A 17,012-nucleotide genomic window follows, 5' to 3' on the forward strand; every position below is an offset into this window, starting at 1 on the left:
GCTAAAGCAAACAAGCAGGTAAGGCCTGCAGGCCCGCTATTGGGGGAGGGGGCAACGGCCGCCTCAGCTCACGGCGGGGCCCCTCTATCCCGCCGGTGGGGGCGGGGTGGGGTGGTCTCTGTGGCGGGAGACGGCCGCTCTAGGCTCCCTCTCGATGGTTSGTGGGGGAGTCCGGTGGGAGCTGGTGGTGCGGCGGCAGGGAGGGCGGCTGCCAGGTAAGGCCCGGCCGCGGGCTGCGTACCCCGCCGGGCCCTCGTCCGCCCCCTCCTTCCTTTCGACAAGGAGGGACCGATGCCCCTWGGGGCTGCGGTGCCGATGCGCCGTCTCCATTTCCCCCTTACCCCCCCCCCCGCCCCCCGCTCTCAACGGCAACAGGGTCGCTCGGGGAGCCGTTAGGAGCGGGCGCCCCGGCGCGCGCGGCCGTTGGGGGGGGGAGGGGGGAGGGAAGGGGGCGCGCCATTGCTCCGCGGCAGCTGCGCCTGCGCGGGGCGGGGGGCGGCTGCGCGGCCCGGCACGGAGAGCGGGCGGCGCCGCGGCGGGCTGGCAGGGCGGCAGGCAGCTAGCCGGGGCTTCTGCCAGCCAGCTCCTGTTTGCCCGAAAGTTTGTCTCGTGTAAGTACGAATCTCGGTAAAGCCGAGGGACGATAGCAAGGTGCCGCTCAGCCGAGTGTGTCACGACGACACACGCGCCAGCAGCTGCAGTGGGTAGGACGGGGAGGCTGCAGCCAGAAGAACGGAAATGTGAAATGTGGATGAAACTGGTGTAAGTTGGTGATGGAAGGATGAAAAGGTCAGCCCAAGTCTTACAAACTACCTGGCTTTCAAGGATCACTTCAGGTTTAAGTCGTTAGTAAAACCGTTAAGGACAATTGTTTAATTGTGCCTAGTATTTTTGAATGTTTAGTATGTTGAAAACACTTTGGCCTGCATCATGCAGCTGGTCGGTGTTCAGTTGTCCTCTCTGTTCAGAAGTCCTCTGCAAGTAGCCCCTTTGAAGTTATCACTGACAATATCAAAGGAAAGAATTTGGGTTCTGATCCTGAAAATACTTTGGTATGGAACTTTGTTGTAGTGTAGCATTATACTACAGTGTTATCAGGTTGGTAAAACTGAGAATAATCACCTATCAAAAAATTGTGGATAGGCTTAAGTGCTTACYGTATTGGGTTGAGACATTACAAGTCTGGAGGATGGACTTGGTCGATAGTGATTTCATTTTACTTGTTGCTTTTGAACAGTCTTGCAGTAAGGTCAGTTCAGTACTCTGCTAGGTTTTATTTTCCCCACTGACACATGGGGAATCTGAAGCACAGGCAGGTCAAACAGTTCAACAGAACATTCTCATTGCTGTTGCATAAACTCATTTCTCCAGGTAATATTTTGGAGGTTCTTGAGTAATGATCAGAGGGTTAAGAGAGCACAGGCAGAGGTTTGTGGGAGCCCGCATATAATGAAATGAATGTGTGATTGTAGGCCTTGAGGGAAAGCAGAAGTGGGGATACTAGCAGAAGCATTTGCTATATAATGAAATGAATGTGTGATTGTAGGCCTTGAGGGAAAGCAGAAGTGGGCATACTAGCAGAAGCATTTGGGAGAGGTTGTTTTGTGAGCTGTAGCACAAGTGGCTTTTTTGAATTATATCTGCGATAAGATTAGAAACCTAGACTTAAGACTTTCACAGCACCGTGATAGCGATACTCTATCAAAGAGAGTAATAACTTCTTTTATTACATATAATAGGTTTTTGTTTGTTTTTTTTAACACCTAATTGACTCAGATAGCAGTGAAGTTGCCTTTTATGGCTTTAACATTCTTTCTACCCCTTCACTGAAGAGCTAAGGAAGTTCCCATGAGATAGCTGAGTCATTCTAGAAGATCTCAGTTTTCAAGAAAGGGGGTTAGAGAAAAGTAAAATTTTGGTGTCGTTGAGATGGCTAACAGTTAAAAACGAAAAAAAGCTTTAGGATTTAAATTCTTTAAATTGAAAAAGTTTTGTTTACTTTTCCTATCAGTAAGATTTGTAGCATTATGCTCTTTCTCTGAAGTATATGTTCTCTGCAACTCAATGATAATTCTGTAAGTCTTCTAACTACAAATATTCTGATCAGGTTTAGGACTGGAAAGCAGGACTTCTGAGTTTTGTTTTATTCTCTGACTCTTTAATTAGTGAGATAAATTTGATGAGTCTTTCTTTAACACAATGAAGTATCATTTTTCACCCAAGCTACTGAAAAGTGATTATTCTTGATAAACTCCTTTAGTGAGTTTGATAAATGGTATCTGTATGAAAATGTTTGATTTATGTGGGTATTTTATTGTTTTTTTTTTGGTAACAGCTGTCTTTTATTTTCACAAGTTTCTAATTTGCTCCAAGAAATTTATTGCTTAGTTTAGAATGTTTGGATCTTTCTTTTTCTCTTTCATATGAGTTGCTATGTTRTTCTCTTTTAAATAGTATGGCTTTTTTTTTTAACTTTCAAATTGATTTCAATTAATTTATAATTTGGCAAGAAATATGCTTTAGCATTGTTGTAGGGCAGGTTTGTTTTTGGGAATGTCTGTGTCTTTTTTATGTTCTTTTTTTTGTTTGTTTTGTTTTTCTTTAGTGTAAAGTGGAGTCTGTGACATCTGGCATCCATACTGGCTGATTCCACTCCAGTAAGGAAGCAGCTGCCAGAAAAAGATAGAATATTGTCAATAACCTTACCTTTCCTATGTGTGAGATTCTTGTCTGAGCAGAAATCTGTTTTACCTTTTTCTTTTTCACAGTATTCCACAGAGCATAAGGGGGAAGGTGTTCTTAAACTATTTTGTAGTTTTAAAAGCTGCTTCCATGATGAGCATTTAGGGTGTTAGGGAGTGTGCCAGTTCAGTTTTCTGTTTGTCTTGTTCACTTTCTCTGATTGTGCTCAGTCTGACAGTGCTGTGTCTTTTACAGTGAGGTCAGTGGCTCAGCTGTAGTTGTYTAACAAGGGGAGCCATTCATAAATGTATTTCTTGGCCTGGAGAAGCTGGACTGCATTTTGTAGCATAAAATCAGAGTTCATTACATCTTAGGAGAGTGAAAACTCTACTGTGATATTGAAGCAGAGGACAACTGAGTGGTTGCTATTTGATAATGATGATGGGTCATTTGCAGCAAAGCCTCTGCAAGTGCTTATTAAAAAAAAAAAAAAGAAAAAAAGAGCATAGGTTCTTTGTTAGGCAGTCTCYGAAATCTTAATGTGATGTTCTAGGCACTGAGTGTTTGCCAAGAATTAGCCCTTTGTCTGTAAGTGAAACATGACTGTAGAAGAAAATGTCTCTTTTTGCTCAACAAATTGTCTGGGGGTGTTACAAGTAGCCGTATGTCCGCTCTCTAATATTTGAGGTACAGAGTAGAAAAGACTTTGTGTGAACTGTATGTGCTAGTAGCCAGAAAATTATATATATTCTGAGCAAATACACATGACTGATCATTAAGAAGCCATGCATCTCAAGCAACACGATGGATCTTTTAAAGCACTTTCTTAGGTTAGTATTTCACTGTCTTCTCTAGTTTTGAGCTAGCAGACAAGTTCTTTCAGGCTTTTATTTTGTCACTGTAAAATAAATAGATTATGCATTGCACTGGTCAGGTAAGGAGCAGAAAAGAAAGGGCAATTGTGGCTGGAAAGTCAGTGTGAGGTGACTGACTCTTCTTGTCCACACGCACCTTGCAAACTAGAAGAAAATACACATGCTGTATTCGTAATAATAAGCTATCAGTAAAAGTGATTTATAAATCTGTTAGAGAATCCTCTTTGAAGTTTTACTGTGTTGGTTTGAATTCTACTGCTTCATCTGGAAGTCGTCTTAGTTTTATATGCCATAGAAACAACACCTTTCACAATGTGTTATGCAGTCACTCTGTGGCAATTTCAGCTGYTATGTCAGGAGCAAAAGTTGTTTTCATATCTTAGTGATCAGGGATTTTTACATTATTAATGGAAATTCTGGTAGTGGGATCAGAATATGGAGAGAAGAAAGTAGGCAAGTAGTAACTGCAGGTGGATTAGCATTGTCAAGAGCTAGTCTGTGCAATTCTACAGACTATCTATTATTTGTGGTGCTCTTTGTGGTGAGAAGATATTTGAAAATAGGAATTTGTACTGGCTGTACCAAATTCAGGCCACCCTCTTGTTATTAGATGCTGGAATTTGGATTGAATTTTTTAGTTCTGTGTTTTTTGTTTTTATTTGAACAATTAATTTCAGTTATACAATGTATTTGGATTGTAAAATGAATTTAATGATCCTGGTTTGGCTCTTGCAACTGAGTGCCTAGGGTATTAAGCTGCTTATTCACTTGTGCATTTTTAACTTCTCTTGGAAAGCTGCTTGTTTGTGCAGCTTTATGTAGAACAGTCAGCAGAAGACTTTTGTAATGTGTCATCTTTTGCAGCATTTTTTATTTTATTTTACTTTATTTTGGGGGATGAGGGGGTTGGGGAATGTGAATTTTGTCCCTGTTTGTTTGCCAGAGCTCTGCTCTCTGAATTTAAAGACCTGGTAAACATAACAAATGGACATAGAGTCCACTTGTGCTGCAGCTGTTTTAATCTTTAGGGAGTGACATAACTGAATCCTAGGGGAAACTTCTGTAATAAATGAAGGTACATGAATATCAGAACTCAAGAACTATAAATTCTTAATGAGTCAAACATTTAGCATTAACTTCAGTAGTTAACTTTTAACATCAGTCTGCATTCAAACATCTTCAATAATGGGAAACTAAACTAGCAAATGTTCCTTGATGCTTTGTGATCTGAATGCCATTCCAGAATAGAAATGTTTAAGTCTATGAAATGAAATATGGAGAAACCAGAAGATATAAAATCAATGTTCCCTAATGTGCTTAAAGAAGAAGCTAGATATTCTAGGTAAAACAAAACAAAATGTCTAGGATCTAAGCTGTGTTTGGATACTAGGTTTACAATACTAGCATCCCCTTCAACTGACTGGGCTCTGGGTATAATATTAGGATGAACAAGATTGTAATGAATTACCATTTCCTATATTCTGTTTTATTTTTTGTTTTTTCCCGTTTTTCTCACTGTGATCATTGTAGTGAGTTTGTTCCTACACTGGCCAAATTCAGCTAAACTTGACACAGGAGTCAAAGTTCTGTACAGAAATTTCTTTTTTTTTTTTTTTTGTTTTTGTTTTTTTTCCCGAAGCAGTTGGCCTCAGAGAGAAGAGCTCCTGAAGGAAAAGCTTACCTCTCTTTAGAAACCTGACAGCCCATGTGAAAGAGAGATCTTTAAAAGTCTTAGCTGTGGAGGAAACTTTAATTGCATCTTAAGTCTTTAGAAATCAAGGAAAATCAGTGAGACAAATTCAAAAGAATTTGTCCAGTRCATTCACTGTTGAGCAAGTTCTTCAGATCTTAACTAAATAAACTAAAGCATGTTGGAACACAGGAACACCAATCCTCATTTAGGGTAACACTGGGCAGAGAAACAATGACATCCCTATTGAAGCCTCAGTATCTCACCTACCTCTCTGATTTTCTTCTTTGTCCTGCATGTTAGAGTTAAAGCTGTTTGGAGAGTCCTCTTTCAGTACTTTTTTGCTGTGGTTTTCCTCATGTGTAAAATGGCTTTTCTGTGTTTGGCTGCCAAGCCAATCCTCTCTTAAGCCAGCCATAAATACCTTCCTTTGCAGTGCTTACGTACATGGAGACAATAATTCATGTAAACTAAACCTCTTGGTTATTTTCTGGTATGTTAAGTCTTTCTATTTTTTAATTCATATGTTAGGGAGTTGGGGCTGCCATTACTTCAGTTGTTTTACACTCAGCATCAAACAGTTATCAAGTAATAAATAGCATCAAAAGAACATGCAGCCAGCACATCTGCTTATGTTCTAGACACAACTGAAATGTTTTTATTGGCAATGGATTTTATTCTAATCAGGCCCCATAGATGCACTTTGTTTTGTTTCTTTTTAACTCATGCATTCCCTCTGTACAATTGATTTAAGGCAGTTTGTAGAATGTTCCTAGTTATTGTATTGTTTTATTAGAATCCTCCTAAAATAACTGTCCATATTAAACAGAAAGCTGAGCTACTTTTATTTTTTTTCTCCTGCTCCTAGTTTTACCATGTCTTTGACATTATTCAGTAGGAAGAATAGTCAGAGGATCCTAGGTGGTTGTTAGAAATACTGCTTGCTTCCTGATCTGGCTTACTTCACATTTGTGTGTTAATGCCAGTGCAAAGGATATACAGTTTCAGAGTGGGAATGGGGAGAGAAGTGGTACAGTGAAAGTCAAGATGCAGCCTGATTTGAGTGTATGTGGCTGTGGGAACACTGGTTAAAACATACAGTAATTCTAAAGTTTTTTCTTCCCTGCATTACTGAGTGTCTGAAACAAGGAAGTTGTTACCTAAAACTTCTGTGCATTCCTAATAATGGATAAGATCTTTGTGGCATAGGGAAGACCTATTGGTAAAGCTTTGAAATATCTACCTTGAAATATATCTACATCTATAATTGAAATATTTACAGTGTGCATTTCAAGTACATATTGCACAAAGAGTTCARACAACTGTGAATTACCAGAGATTAACATGTGTTATCAGGCTGTACCTATCCTTTCTCTCCCCACCTATAATACAATCCGTTCTAGCATTCTGCTCTGTGTATACTTYGGTTTCATCCTCACTATATTATTTTGCCGTTATCACTGTGTTCACTGGAAGCGTGAGAAAATTCCACCCCTTAATCAGCATTGGTGTGCTCACAGATTCCCCTCATACAGGTGCCACTCTACCAAAAGAAACATTTGACTGTCAGCCTAATGTATGGCCATTAGGGAAGAGGCCACTAGGCTGGCAGCAAGCACCTTCTGGCAGCTGTGTCCCATGTGCATAACTGGGGCTCATCTAGCACCCGCTAACATGGTGGCACTGCTGCCCTAGCAGCCTGCAAAGGCACTCRTGGGCCAGGTGGCAAAGAGATACCTCGGTTGCTTTTGCACTGCTGATTCTGCTGGGTGGATAAAAGAGAGTTATGGGGCAAAGTGGTGGAAAAAGCACCAGCAGGAGATAACCTCGCAATAAGAATACCATAATGAGTTACCGTCTGTGAAAATACTGGTGAAAAAAAACCAGATAGTCTAAAGACCCTCGTATCAAATATATGCCTGTGTCGCTGATGACACTGTGCTTACCAGATGTGACCAGGTGAAACGAAGAGAAGTGTAATGGGAGTGCCAAGACTTCTCCATGGGTGTGGATGTGAGGAGGGGCAGCTTGATCTGTATAAGGATGATGTAAGTCTTAACATTAAAAATTCCCRAATAGAACAGGTACCAGAAGGGCTCAGATAGTAACTGAGGTGTGTTTGAGCCTTTGTTTCTGACCTTTCTGACCGTGGTTTATTGTAATTTGCATTGCAGTGTTGCTTTTGGCACAGTGCTCCATCAAGATATGCCTGAGTGCAGCCTCCCTCCCTCCCGCCCCCGTGCTGGTTCTGTCATGCAGTCGTGCCCTAGGAGGGAGAGGGAGGGAGGCAGGCTGCCTGCCTTCCCTCTCTGGGACGTGGACAGAAGGGAGGAGCGTGGGGGACAGTGCTGGGGAGCTTCTCGAGGGCCAGAGAAAACCTGGAGGTACTGACGTTTTCAGTCATCCTGCTAGTTTTGAGCTGACTCTTTCCTGAAGCCCGCTGAAGGTAACAGAGGTSTCTCTATGGTGTGGGGTTTCAGGGCTGAAAAGTATCTGCTGCTTGCGTAGGGCTCTCTGTACTTCTCAGTGACTACTGTACAGGAAGAAGGGATGTGGCAGCAGCAACAGTAAGTAATTTAATGTGCTTTATTTTGGCTTGAAATCCTGGGAAGTGAAAAGTGGGGCAAAAAGGGTGTTTATCTGAGAATTGTTAATGTGTGTTTATTTTTTTTTACTCCTGATGCATTCACCATTTCTCAGTGCAGTTAGTATTTCTTTAATAGGTGGAGATAATGGGATTATAAAGCTGTTATGTAAAACAGGTGCTAAAATGTATTAGCTTAATGCCCAACTGAAAAACTAATTTTAAAGATGACTTGAACTGTCTTGCTGATRGTATATATGAATAGAAAAGCTGATGGTATACATTGATCTTTCTACTCTGTCAACTGTAAAGAATTTAATTCTTTCTTGGAGGGTTTGAAGAAGGAGGTTGCTGTATTTATTTGTGACACACACAGAGCAAACCCCTTTTGGGCCCTTATAAAATACCAAGTAACAGTCTGCACAATATTGATCTGATAAACGATGTCCCAAGGAACTCTTTCATGCTTCATTTCCGGTTTGGACTTACGAGGGGTTTTAAAGTTAAGTTGAAATGAATCCTTTTTGCAGCTGTGGAATTTGTGCATTTATCTGAAATGGTTGCAGAGGGTTCTGGAAAATCCTGCTTGATAGGGAACCTCTCTTCACTGGGGAGTGAAAGGCAGAATTGCAAGGTTTGTGAAAATTCAAAAAAGCTTCCACTAAATTAATCTTACGTGCATGAAGCTGAAGAATCTCCCTAGAGCTGCTTTACAGGTATTCCATACAGAGTGAATTGTTTTAAATATAAACACTTGAGAAATAAAATTCAAGCAGCAAGTGTTCTGCCTGATTGTTTATATTGACTTACCTTTTTCTACAAATCTACTTAGCTTTTTTTCTACAAAAAAGTGAATCTAGACTTTAAAGTAGTCATCATAGTAACAATTTTATTTAAAAACATATCARTGAAAAATAAGTTTTGGAAAATGAGTTTATCAACCCCAATTGCATGTCAAAGTTTGTTCATAAGATGTTTTTTTTTTTCCCCTTCACTAGTATGTAGGTCATGGCTACTAATAATCTGTCCTTCTGCTGATCGTATTTGTCTACATAGAAACTCTGTCTGGATGAAAAAGAATGGCTCTCAATTTAGAATTTTGGGTTATCTCTCAGCTTGGTTATGGCCATAGCTTCAGCCAGGCTGTTAGACAAATGCCCACTGCATATGGGCAGATTGACCCTGCAGACCACATGCACAGGGAACCACTGCACATATGCTGCTGGTTTGCTTCCTGCTAGTACAGCAAATTGACTCTGTACACATGTGTGTGTATTTCTGTTGGGAAAACCCTGAATAAAAATAGATGACTATAATACAATTGCTTTGCTTAGAAAAAAATCTCATCCATACAGGAGCTTCATTTGCAAATTTGGGCTATCTACATAGAGGGGCAAGCTAGGGCTTTGTGTTCATGCCCACAAGCCCAAGAATCGGAATTTGAAACCCCCTGTTCTCTGAAGGGGTCAGACAGCATTGCATTTCTGACTGATTCCTACAGGTAGCCTATTTTGAGCAGTGCTGAGGAGCCTTGAAAAATGTAAGTAGGGTTTATCATGTGTTTCAAAAACTGTAGCAGGTTACAGAACTTGAGTTCACAGACAAGGTGCAGAGCACAAGGGCGGCTGTCAATACAAATAAGATTTTAGGTATTCAACACAGATCATGTGATATTTATATGCCTTAATGTGATCATGGATTTATTTAGAATAGTGTTTGCAGTGTCTGTTTAGATATGGATTTGTCTGTATGTGCATAGAGACGTTTCTCATTCTTTGCGAAACCTTTGACTTTGAAATTCTGGCCCATTTCATTTTTGGATAACTACCTTCTAATTTTTCTGTGGATTTTGAAGTGAGTACTACAGTCTTTTTAACCTTGTAGCCGGAAGCGCTGTGTTTTTGATGTGCACAGCTAACCAGCTGCAGCTTTCTAAACTAGGCTTGGTCATGTGTCACTGAGAAGTAATCTCACAAGATGAATTGCACTTTAGGTCTGTGTGAAAGGTCCTTGGGTATGACTGATCAAGCTAGAGWGAGCTTTGACAGCTACAAGAAGAGTTTTGTCACACCACTTACATTTTCATGCCTATATTTGAGGGACAGATAGCTGGTTACCAGGTATAGAAGAAGCTAGAACTACATTTCTAGCATCTTGGAGATTATTGGTTAATCTTTATAGTAAGATTTGTTTAGTATTGTATTTTTGTTTGAATCATTTTTGCACATATTTTAATATTTTTCTGACCCGGTGATMTTTTCCTTCTCCAGTATATCAGCAATGATTTGCTTATCATCTGCCTGTACTTAATTGGTGAGAGTTTCCTTTCCGCTAAAAGGTATGAAGTGGAAAGCATTTGCATTTCACGTAAATTGCAGAGTGATCATTGGCCTTTAGAGTAGATTCTGCACGACTCTTCATGCAGAACATGTCTCTGGGTCTAATACTTTCTTTTTACAAGGCCACAACTCTTACTCTTTTAGAGTCGGGGTTAGTTGTCTTAGCAATCCAGGAACACCACTCTTTTAAATAGGCTAGTGAAAAAAATCCACCTTTTCAAAATAAGTAAACTTTTATTAACTAAGGTAAAGCATTAAGAGTCCTTAGCATGAAACAGTAAAGTAAGTACTCCAAAAAAGCTTTTATTAAGGCCTAACCTTGTGCTTGTCCTTTTATTTCCAGTTACGGTTATCTTATATTCACAGGTCCTGCATCTGGTGGAAGTTATAAGTGTCAGCTCTTCACTGCTTTTTTTCTGTTGCTGTCATTCATGAGGGCACAGTTTTTTATATTCATTAACATAGTCTTTCTGTGCACATGCCACCCCCTTGTCCCAGGAAAAAGACTAACTTTACATTATGAACTAATGATGTAAATTGAGTGAATTAATTTGTGTATGTTTTTCCATTTAACACACCTGAAGGGCCTCCATGCTTTACATGTGTTGCAATACAAACTATATTCTCTATAGAAGACACCAGARTACCAAACTGCAAGCTTAACTGTATATAAAATGTTAATTATGCCGTTCTGCATGTATTGTGATGAGTTGAAAATGACTAATTGTTTGTAATTAAGCATGCATATTTATGCCACTTTATAAAAAGTGCTCAAGTGTAAATATTTTGAGCAAGAATAATGCTCAGTTATTCTGACTGCCATAGAACCTAGAGACGTAGTTTAAGATATCGTACAAAATAACTCACATTGACAGTAGTAAAATCTGAATTTCAGTGGCACGTGCTGTGAACTCCTGGTAAAATCTGCTTGTAAATGACATTCACAAAACTGACAAAATCTGTAGACGTGATATGGTACTAAACTTAGTGCGAAGAGGGTACAAATCAGATTGGTGCAGTGAGTTCAGAGTTTGCTTTATTTCCATAAATTGRCATCTTTTTACCTTTATTACCTCTGCATGCTCTTCCTGAAATAAAAGTATTTTGTAAGTTTGTTTTTATGACTTATGTTCCTCATTGCTTCTTGWTGTTTTGTTACATTTTTCTTAGGAGTAGTTTATTTTAAAATTTTTATTGTGAAAAGATAATTTCTCATGGAGAAGGATCTGTTTGCCGTAGTCTATGCATGAATGGTAAGCAACTATTTTAGCTTCTTTTAGAAAAATACAGTCTACTTTTGATATAGTGGCAGGCTATGAATTTAATAAATCGAACAAAAAATTGATCAAAATCACTGTCTGAGGAGTGGACAACTGCACTTTTATTTGCATCCCCATTGTTTGGGTGGTAATATGTAGGAGGGCAATAGGATAAGGATCTTTGAGCAGTTAATTATTCACTTGCTGCAGTTGTGTATCCCAGTCATAAGGGACAGAGCTGAACTTTGAACAAAGCTATGGTATTTATACCATACTTTATGGCATGATACTTTATGATATCTCTTCAGTCATGCAAGAATCTTTCCTGAGTATGTATGGCAGGGATCCTGGAAAGCCAGAAATAATCAGATGAAGCAAACCATATTAAAAATAACAACTAGCTAGGAAATGATGCTTGGGTGAAAGGGATGAACTGATGTTGTAGCAGGCAATATTCAAAAACAATTTTTATCCTGTTAACTTCAGTTTTGAGCTTAACTGTGAGCAGTTGTTTATAATATCAGTGTGATATTTCTGCTGTCACCTCTCAGGGCACCGTAACTGCAAATTGGTATTACTGTGGCATGTCTGCCAACGAGACTAAACAGAATGTCAGAAGTAAAATTTCATAGCTAAAATAAAGTATAATCATAAATAAAATAATATACTGAAATAACTCTCAGTCTTACTTTAGTCTTCCACTCCTTTCCTGTAAATTTTTTCCATTTAATCTAATTCTGTTCATTTTTCTTTTCCTTTTTCATGCCTCTTTGCCTTCGATATTTGATACATGATAGTTTTATCTGCATCCCATTTTCCTAGTTAGGGGCCTTTCCTCTCCCTCCCACCCATTACAGAGACTGATTGAGTTGGGAGTCTAGAAGTATGGGGGGAGGCTAAACTGGATTTAATATATATATTTTTTTGTCTTGAGCCCACTTAAAATTCATTTTTCTTAACTGTAAAACAATGATTACTCTTTTCTRTTTTCCTATGCAAACTGGAATATTCATTTTTCTGGAAGGTGAATTCCACTCCCTCTCTSTGCTGTTTATCTCTTAACTGAGACTTTCCTCCTTCCTCTTTCATGTTGTTCTTTCACATTTTAGTTCCCACCCCTCCCCACTTCCCTGCAATCCTGGTAGCATGTTTTGGGCATTCTTTCAGTACCTCACCAGTAGCCTACAATTTATATGAGGATCAGCAAAATAAAGTGTGTATCAGTTACTGACAGCAACTGCTGTAATATTTTTAAAAAGGTTTTTTTTAAAAAAAAAGAAAGAAAAAAGAAATCCCTGCACCAATATTTAGGGCGTATATGGAGACCCAGGATTTAATTTGTGTTGCCATGCATTTGACCAATATAATATAGATAAGAATGTGGAGTTTCTTGCACATCACAGGCTTTTTAGGGCAATAAAATCCATCACTTTATCTTGTCATGTGCATAGAGGGAAAAATAGGTACATTTACAATGTAACAAAACAAACAAACAAAAACAGAAAAAATCCCTATCCTTTGTAAAATAAGGTCTTCAGATTCAAGAGAGATGTGAGGAATACCTGTGCAAGGAATGTGGCCAATGATGGTTACCTACTCAGCAGGGGCAGAAGGGGATCAGGCAGCCTTCAGAGGACCCTAGGTAGGAAAGAAGAACAACAACTTGTTTTTATGTGCTAAAATCTAAACTTTGGAGGGGTACAAAAACAGTTGGATATCATAGCATTGGTTCCAGCTTGCTGGCCACTCTGAAGTTGTAAAGTGCTGCTGCTGGCTTGGTTTGGAGTGTTTTCTATCCTTGTGGGCTCATTTGCTGAACAACAGGTACTTGTTGAATACTCTGTAGAGGCATGATTGTTTCTAGTAGCCCTTAGTATGGAAAAGGATGGAATTTTCAACCTTTGATTTTAAAATATGTAGAACCACCATGCCTCACAAAGCTGATGATGCTTTTCTAGAACAGATTTATTGGACCCCTCATCCTTCAGGAACAGTAGCAGGAGTATCCATCTCTGAGTCCAGTACTCTGACCAGGTTCTTATAAATATATACCACACATGGAGAATGCAGTGTTTAATATTAAAGTTTACTTTGAAGGTATTTGATGTTATACAGGGTTTTTATTTAGCAGAGTGATGTAATATACTGAAATCTCAATATAAGTATATACACTTACACAGTTCAGTCACAATACCAATATGATTGCCATTATTGATCTCTACAGTATGCTCACCTTAACAGTGCTGGGCACCCCCAATCGCCAGGAAGAAATAATATGTGAGCTGAAAACARCTCAAGGCCATTGCTCTCTTCAAAATTCCTTTGGTAGTTGTTCAGGTTTTATACTCTGTCTAAAGAAGGCATACACATTGTTTTGATAAACTCAGGAAGAGTTTACACCAGTTGATCCTCTCAACAGATAGAGCTGCTTATGTAAAACAAAGGTTGCCCTCTGGTCCCCTTTGTGTTGAGATAAAGTTAGCTCTGTGCAACAGTGGTGGTTAATGAGTCACATCCTACCTTATTCCTGAGCTTCATGGCCACCTCACCCTTTCCCATCTTCTCTGAGCCTTCTTCCATTGAAGAGATTTATTGGTCAGTCACATGTCTCCCTTGGTGCCCTCTCCTTTTTTCTCGATTTATAGATTCTGTTCTGAATACCACAGAGGCTATGTTAAGACTGTTCACAAAAATCTAGAACCAGTAGGAAGATGACTAGGTCAAAAAAAGTTTTGTGGGTTTAAAAAGTGGCTTATTTTTTAAAAAAATAAGGGGTGCAGATCCTTGATGCTCTTCATTGACTGCCAAGCTCTGGAATATCTACATGATGGTATTAATCACTGCTGATCTCTGAATCTGGTCAGATTGCAGGCCAGATTTCCGCTCTTTTTTTGTGATGTTCAGGATGGAGTTGTTTCTGGAGAGCCACAGGAACATAAGAGATTTGCAGTTGGACTTAGAGTAATAGTTGTACCCCCTTAGGCACTCACTCAGCATGTGTGACAGGTACCAGAAGGAAATTGGGCTTCAGAGGAACTGTTACAGACTAGCTTGTGTGCATACTACTCAAGGTTAGCATCATCTGGAGCAGATCATCAGCATCACTGCAAAGTGCTTAGGGTGGGTTTAGTTTGGGACCTGTGTGGTGACCCTGAGCCATAATTGCTATTTGTTTGTGTGTGGATGTGCGTGTYAATGTGAGATTGTATTGAGGCCTGCCAGAGTGGTAGCATTCTAGCAGGATGTTGAGGATTCCTGGGATGTGGTGAAAGAAATACRAGGTGTCTGGGGAAACAAGGCTTGTTGGGGTAGTTAGCAGTGAGAGYAGTGCTCTTCTAGGTGTATGCAAGACTCCTGCTAGCTAATTCCTTAGTAAGAATTCATTGAACAGCTCTGATGATACAGATAGAGAATTAAGTTGATAGTTTACTTTCTGTTGTTGATGATTTTGACTGTATAGGAGAAAAAAGTGAGGAAGGCATGTTTTTACCACAGTATCTAAGTGAACGTATGAAGGAGGTGTGCTGAGTAAACGTAAAGATTTTTACAAGTGAGGTCATGAGATTTATTAATGTTTGGATCTGAGGGTTGTATTTCTTCTCTGTWGGATAGCACAGAGGCTGTATACTTTATAGTGCAAAAAAGGGAAAAATGGTGAATGTTTGACCATGGAAAACAAGTAATCAGGCTTACCATATCCATGACATATATGTTACAGATTGCCTATCACAAAGTTGCTTACCAGGTGTTTATCACAAGATTTGAGATCCTTTTGTGGAAAGCACTCTGTACTATCAGCATACAGCTTAGCTTTGCTGATCATCTTGGGTTTTGCTGATGTATATGGCAGTCCTTAAATGCATAGATTTCCTAGTTCCGTAGGTGAGCTGGATATCGGCTGTTGTTCTATGGCTGCTGTTTTCTGTTCTACTCTGAAAACAGAGCTAATAGGTATCAACAGAGGAAAGACTAGTTCTGGCTGTTTTCAGACCATTTTCAGTCTTCTTTGGAGAGTAGTAGAGATCAATGCCTTACAGACTATTCTTAAAATTTTCCACACGGAAAATAAGGGGAGAGGGTATAAATGAGAGCACCAAGCTTTTGCATTGCTTAGGCTCAGTCCTCTGTGTGTGTGTGTGTGTGTGTGTGTGTGTGTTTTTTCCCCTGCAGGTGGCTATTTTCTTGTGTATTTTCTATATCAAAGCTCTCTATTGCAATTTCATTTCTCTGCTATGTTCTATCAGGCAAGAGTGTTAGCACTGTAACTCTATAGAATAGCGGCAATGAAAGCTTGTACGAAAATGGAGCTTTTGAAAGAGCTCAGGAAACAGAATAAAGGATTGGATCCTTGCAGACCTATCATGGAAAACGGAACCTTTCCTTCAAAAAGCAAAGTGATTTACCTCTGCCCTGTTTATTCCTCATTACAGCAGCATGTGAGAGAAATACTGGGCATCAACCCACAAGGTGGTAGCGTCAGGCAGGAGGTATGGAATAGTTTCTGATGCCAATTAAACATTATGTGGTTTACACTACAATGCACAGCAGCATAGGATTGATAGTACTCTCTCTCAGAAGAAAACAACCTAATTCTTCAGCGATAATAATTTCATGGATTCTTCATTTTGGTGAGGGGAACTGGCTTTACCCATGGACAGCAGAATCTGTGGCCTTGCAGTTGTTAATTTTGGTAGCAGTATAGAGGTGATTAAACTTGTGTAGTAATGGGCACCACACACAGACATAACAAGGGGCAACTGCTGCACATTCTGATCCGAAAAAGAATAGACTGAGAGTGAGGAGCAAAAAAGGAAAGTGATTTGCTTAAAATCATACAGCTGGTTTGTGACTGAGCTAGGATTAAAGGTTAGTCTCCCAAGCTTCTGACCAGTAGATACTTCTTGTTCCTTTTATATTGTGATGCTGTGATCCTTTGGTTTGTCATAAGTTCTTTTCTTAAAGTCAGTGCAGGTACAGCAGTAAAAGCTAACTTCCCCCCCGCCTTCTTTTGTCCATGTTAAGTCATGTTTTCTGATATTTTGAGGACAAAAAGCACCAGAACTCCATGAACTGCAAAACCAGAGGAAGTGTGCAGCTGTCCCTACCTCCTGCTTTCCTTCTCTACTGTGATGTTCTTCTTTGGACCTTTGATTTCATCCCCACTGAGTGTGCAGTGAAGGGCCTACCTCAGGAAGAGAGCTGAGGAAGCAGTCTGCGGACCAGAGAACGCCATGGCTTTGAGCTCTTATGTCCTTCACTTCTTCTATAAGTTCAAAGTGTTGCTGCTTGTAACTTTGTGTTTGATGGTGCTGTGGGCCTCACTCAGTTACATTGTGGACTCTGGACAGGCTATTCCTAAAGCTAAGAGCCTGGTGGAAAAATTCAGAAAGGTAGCCAGCCTGGAGAAGGAAGAGGACAGTCAGAAGGAGAAGACCAAGTCAACTGTGAAAGTTCCCACAGTGCAGTCATCTCAGGGTTACTGCCCAGCTCTTTCTCCATACCTGCGTAAGTGATACTATTTTGTTCTTCTTTTAACAAGTTGCATTTGCTTAGTACTGCTGACTTGTTTTTCTCCTAGCTGTT

At 39.8% G+C, this 17,012-nt stretch overlaps 1 protein-coding gene across 5 annotated transcripts in view; it reads left to right on the forward strand.

Moving 5' to 3' along the window:
- The window catches only part of B4GALT4 (beta-1,4-galactosyltransferase 4), a 30,121-nt gene continuing 13,109 nt past the window's right edge, over window positions 1–17,012 (forward strand). Inside the window, exons 1-2 of one of the 5 annotated variants that reach the window (XM_085326024.1) lie at window positions 1–18; window positions 16,474–16,934. In XM_085326024.1, the coding sequence (XP_085182150.1) occupies window positions 16,661–16,934 (274 nt within the window). In that variant the 5' untranslated portion in view covers window positions 1–18; window positions 16,474–16,660. Of the gene's footprint in view, window positions 19–162; window positions 216–617; window positions 790–8,821; window positions 10,170–16,451; window positions 16,935–17,012 lie in introns of those variants that run through there. The other 4 variants (XM_085326021.1, XM_085326020.1, XM_085326022.1 and 1 more) reach the window with 4 other exon arrangements.

This window comes from Rhea americana, unplaced genomic scaffold (assembly GCF_003343005.1).
Source record: "Rhea americana isolate MKP2758 unplaced genomic scaffold, rheAme1 scaffold_126, whole genome shotgun sequence".
In the NCBI taxonomy this organism is placed as follows: Eukaryota; Metazoa; Chordata; class Aves; order Rheiformes; family Rheidae; genus Rhea; species Rhea americana.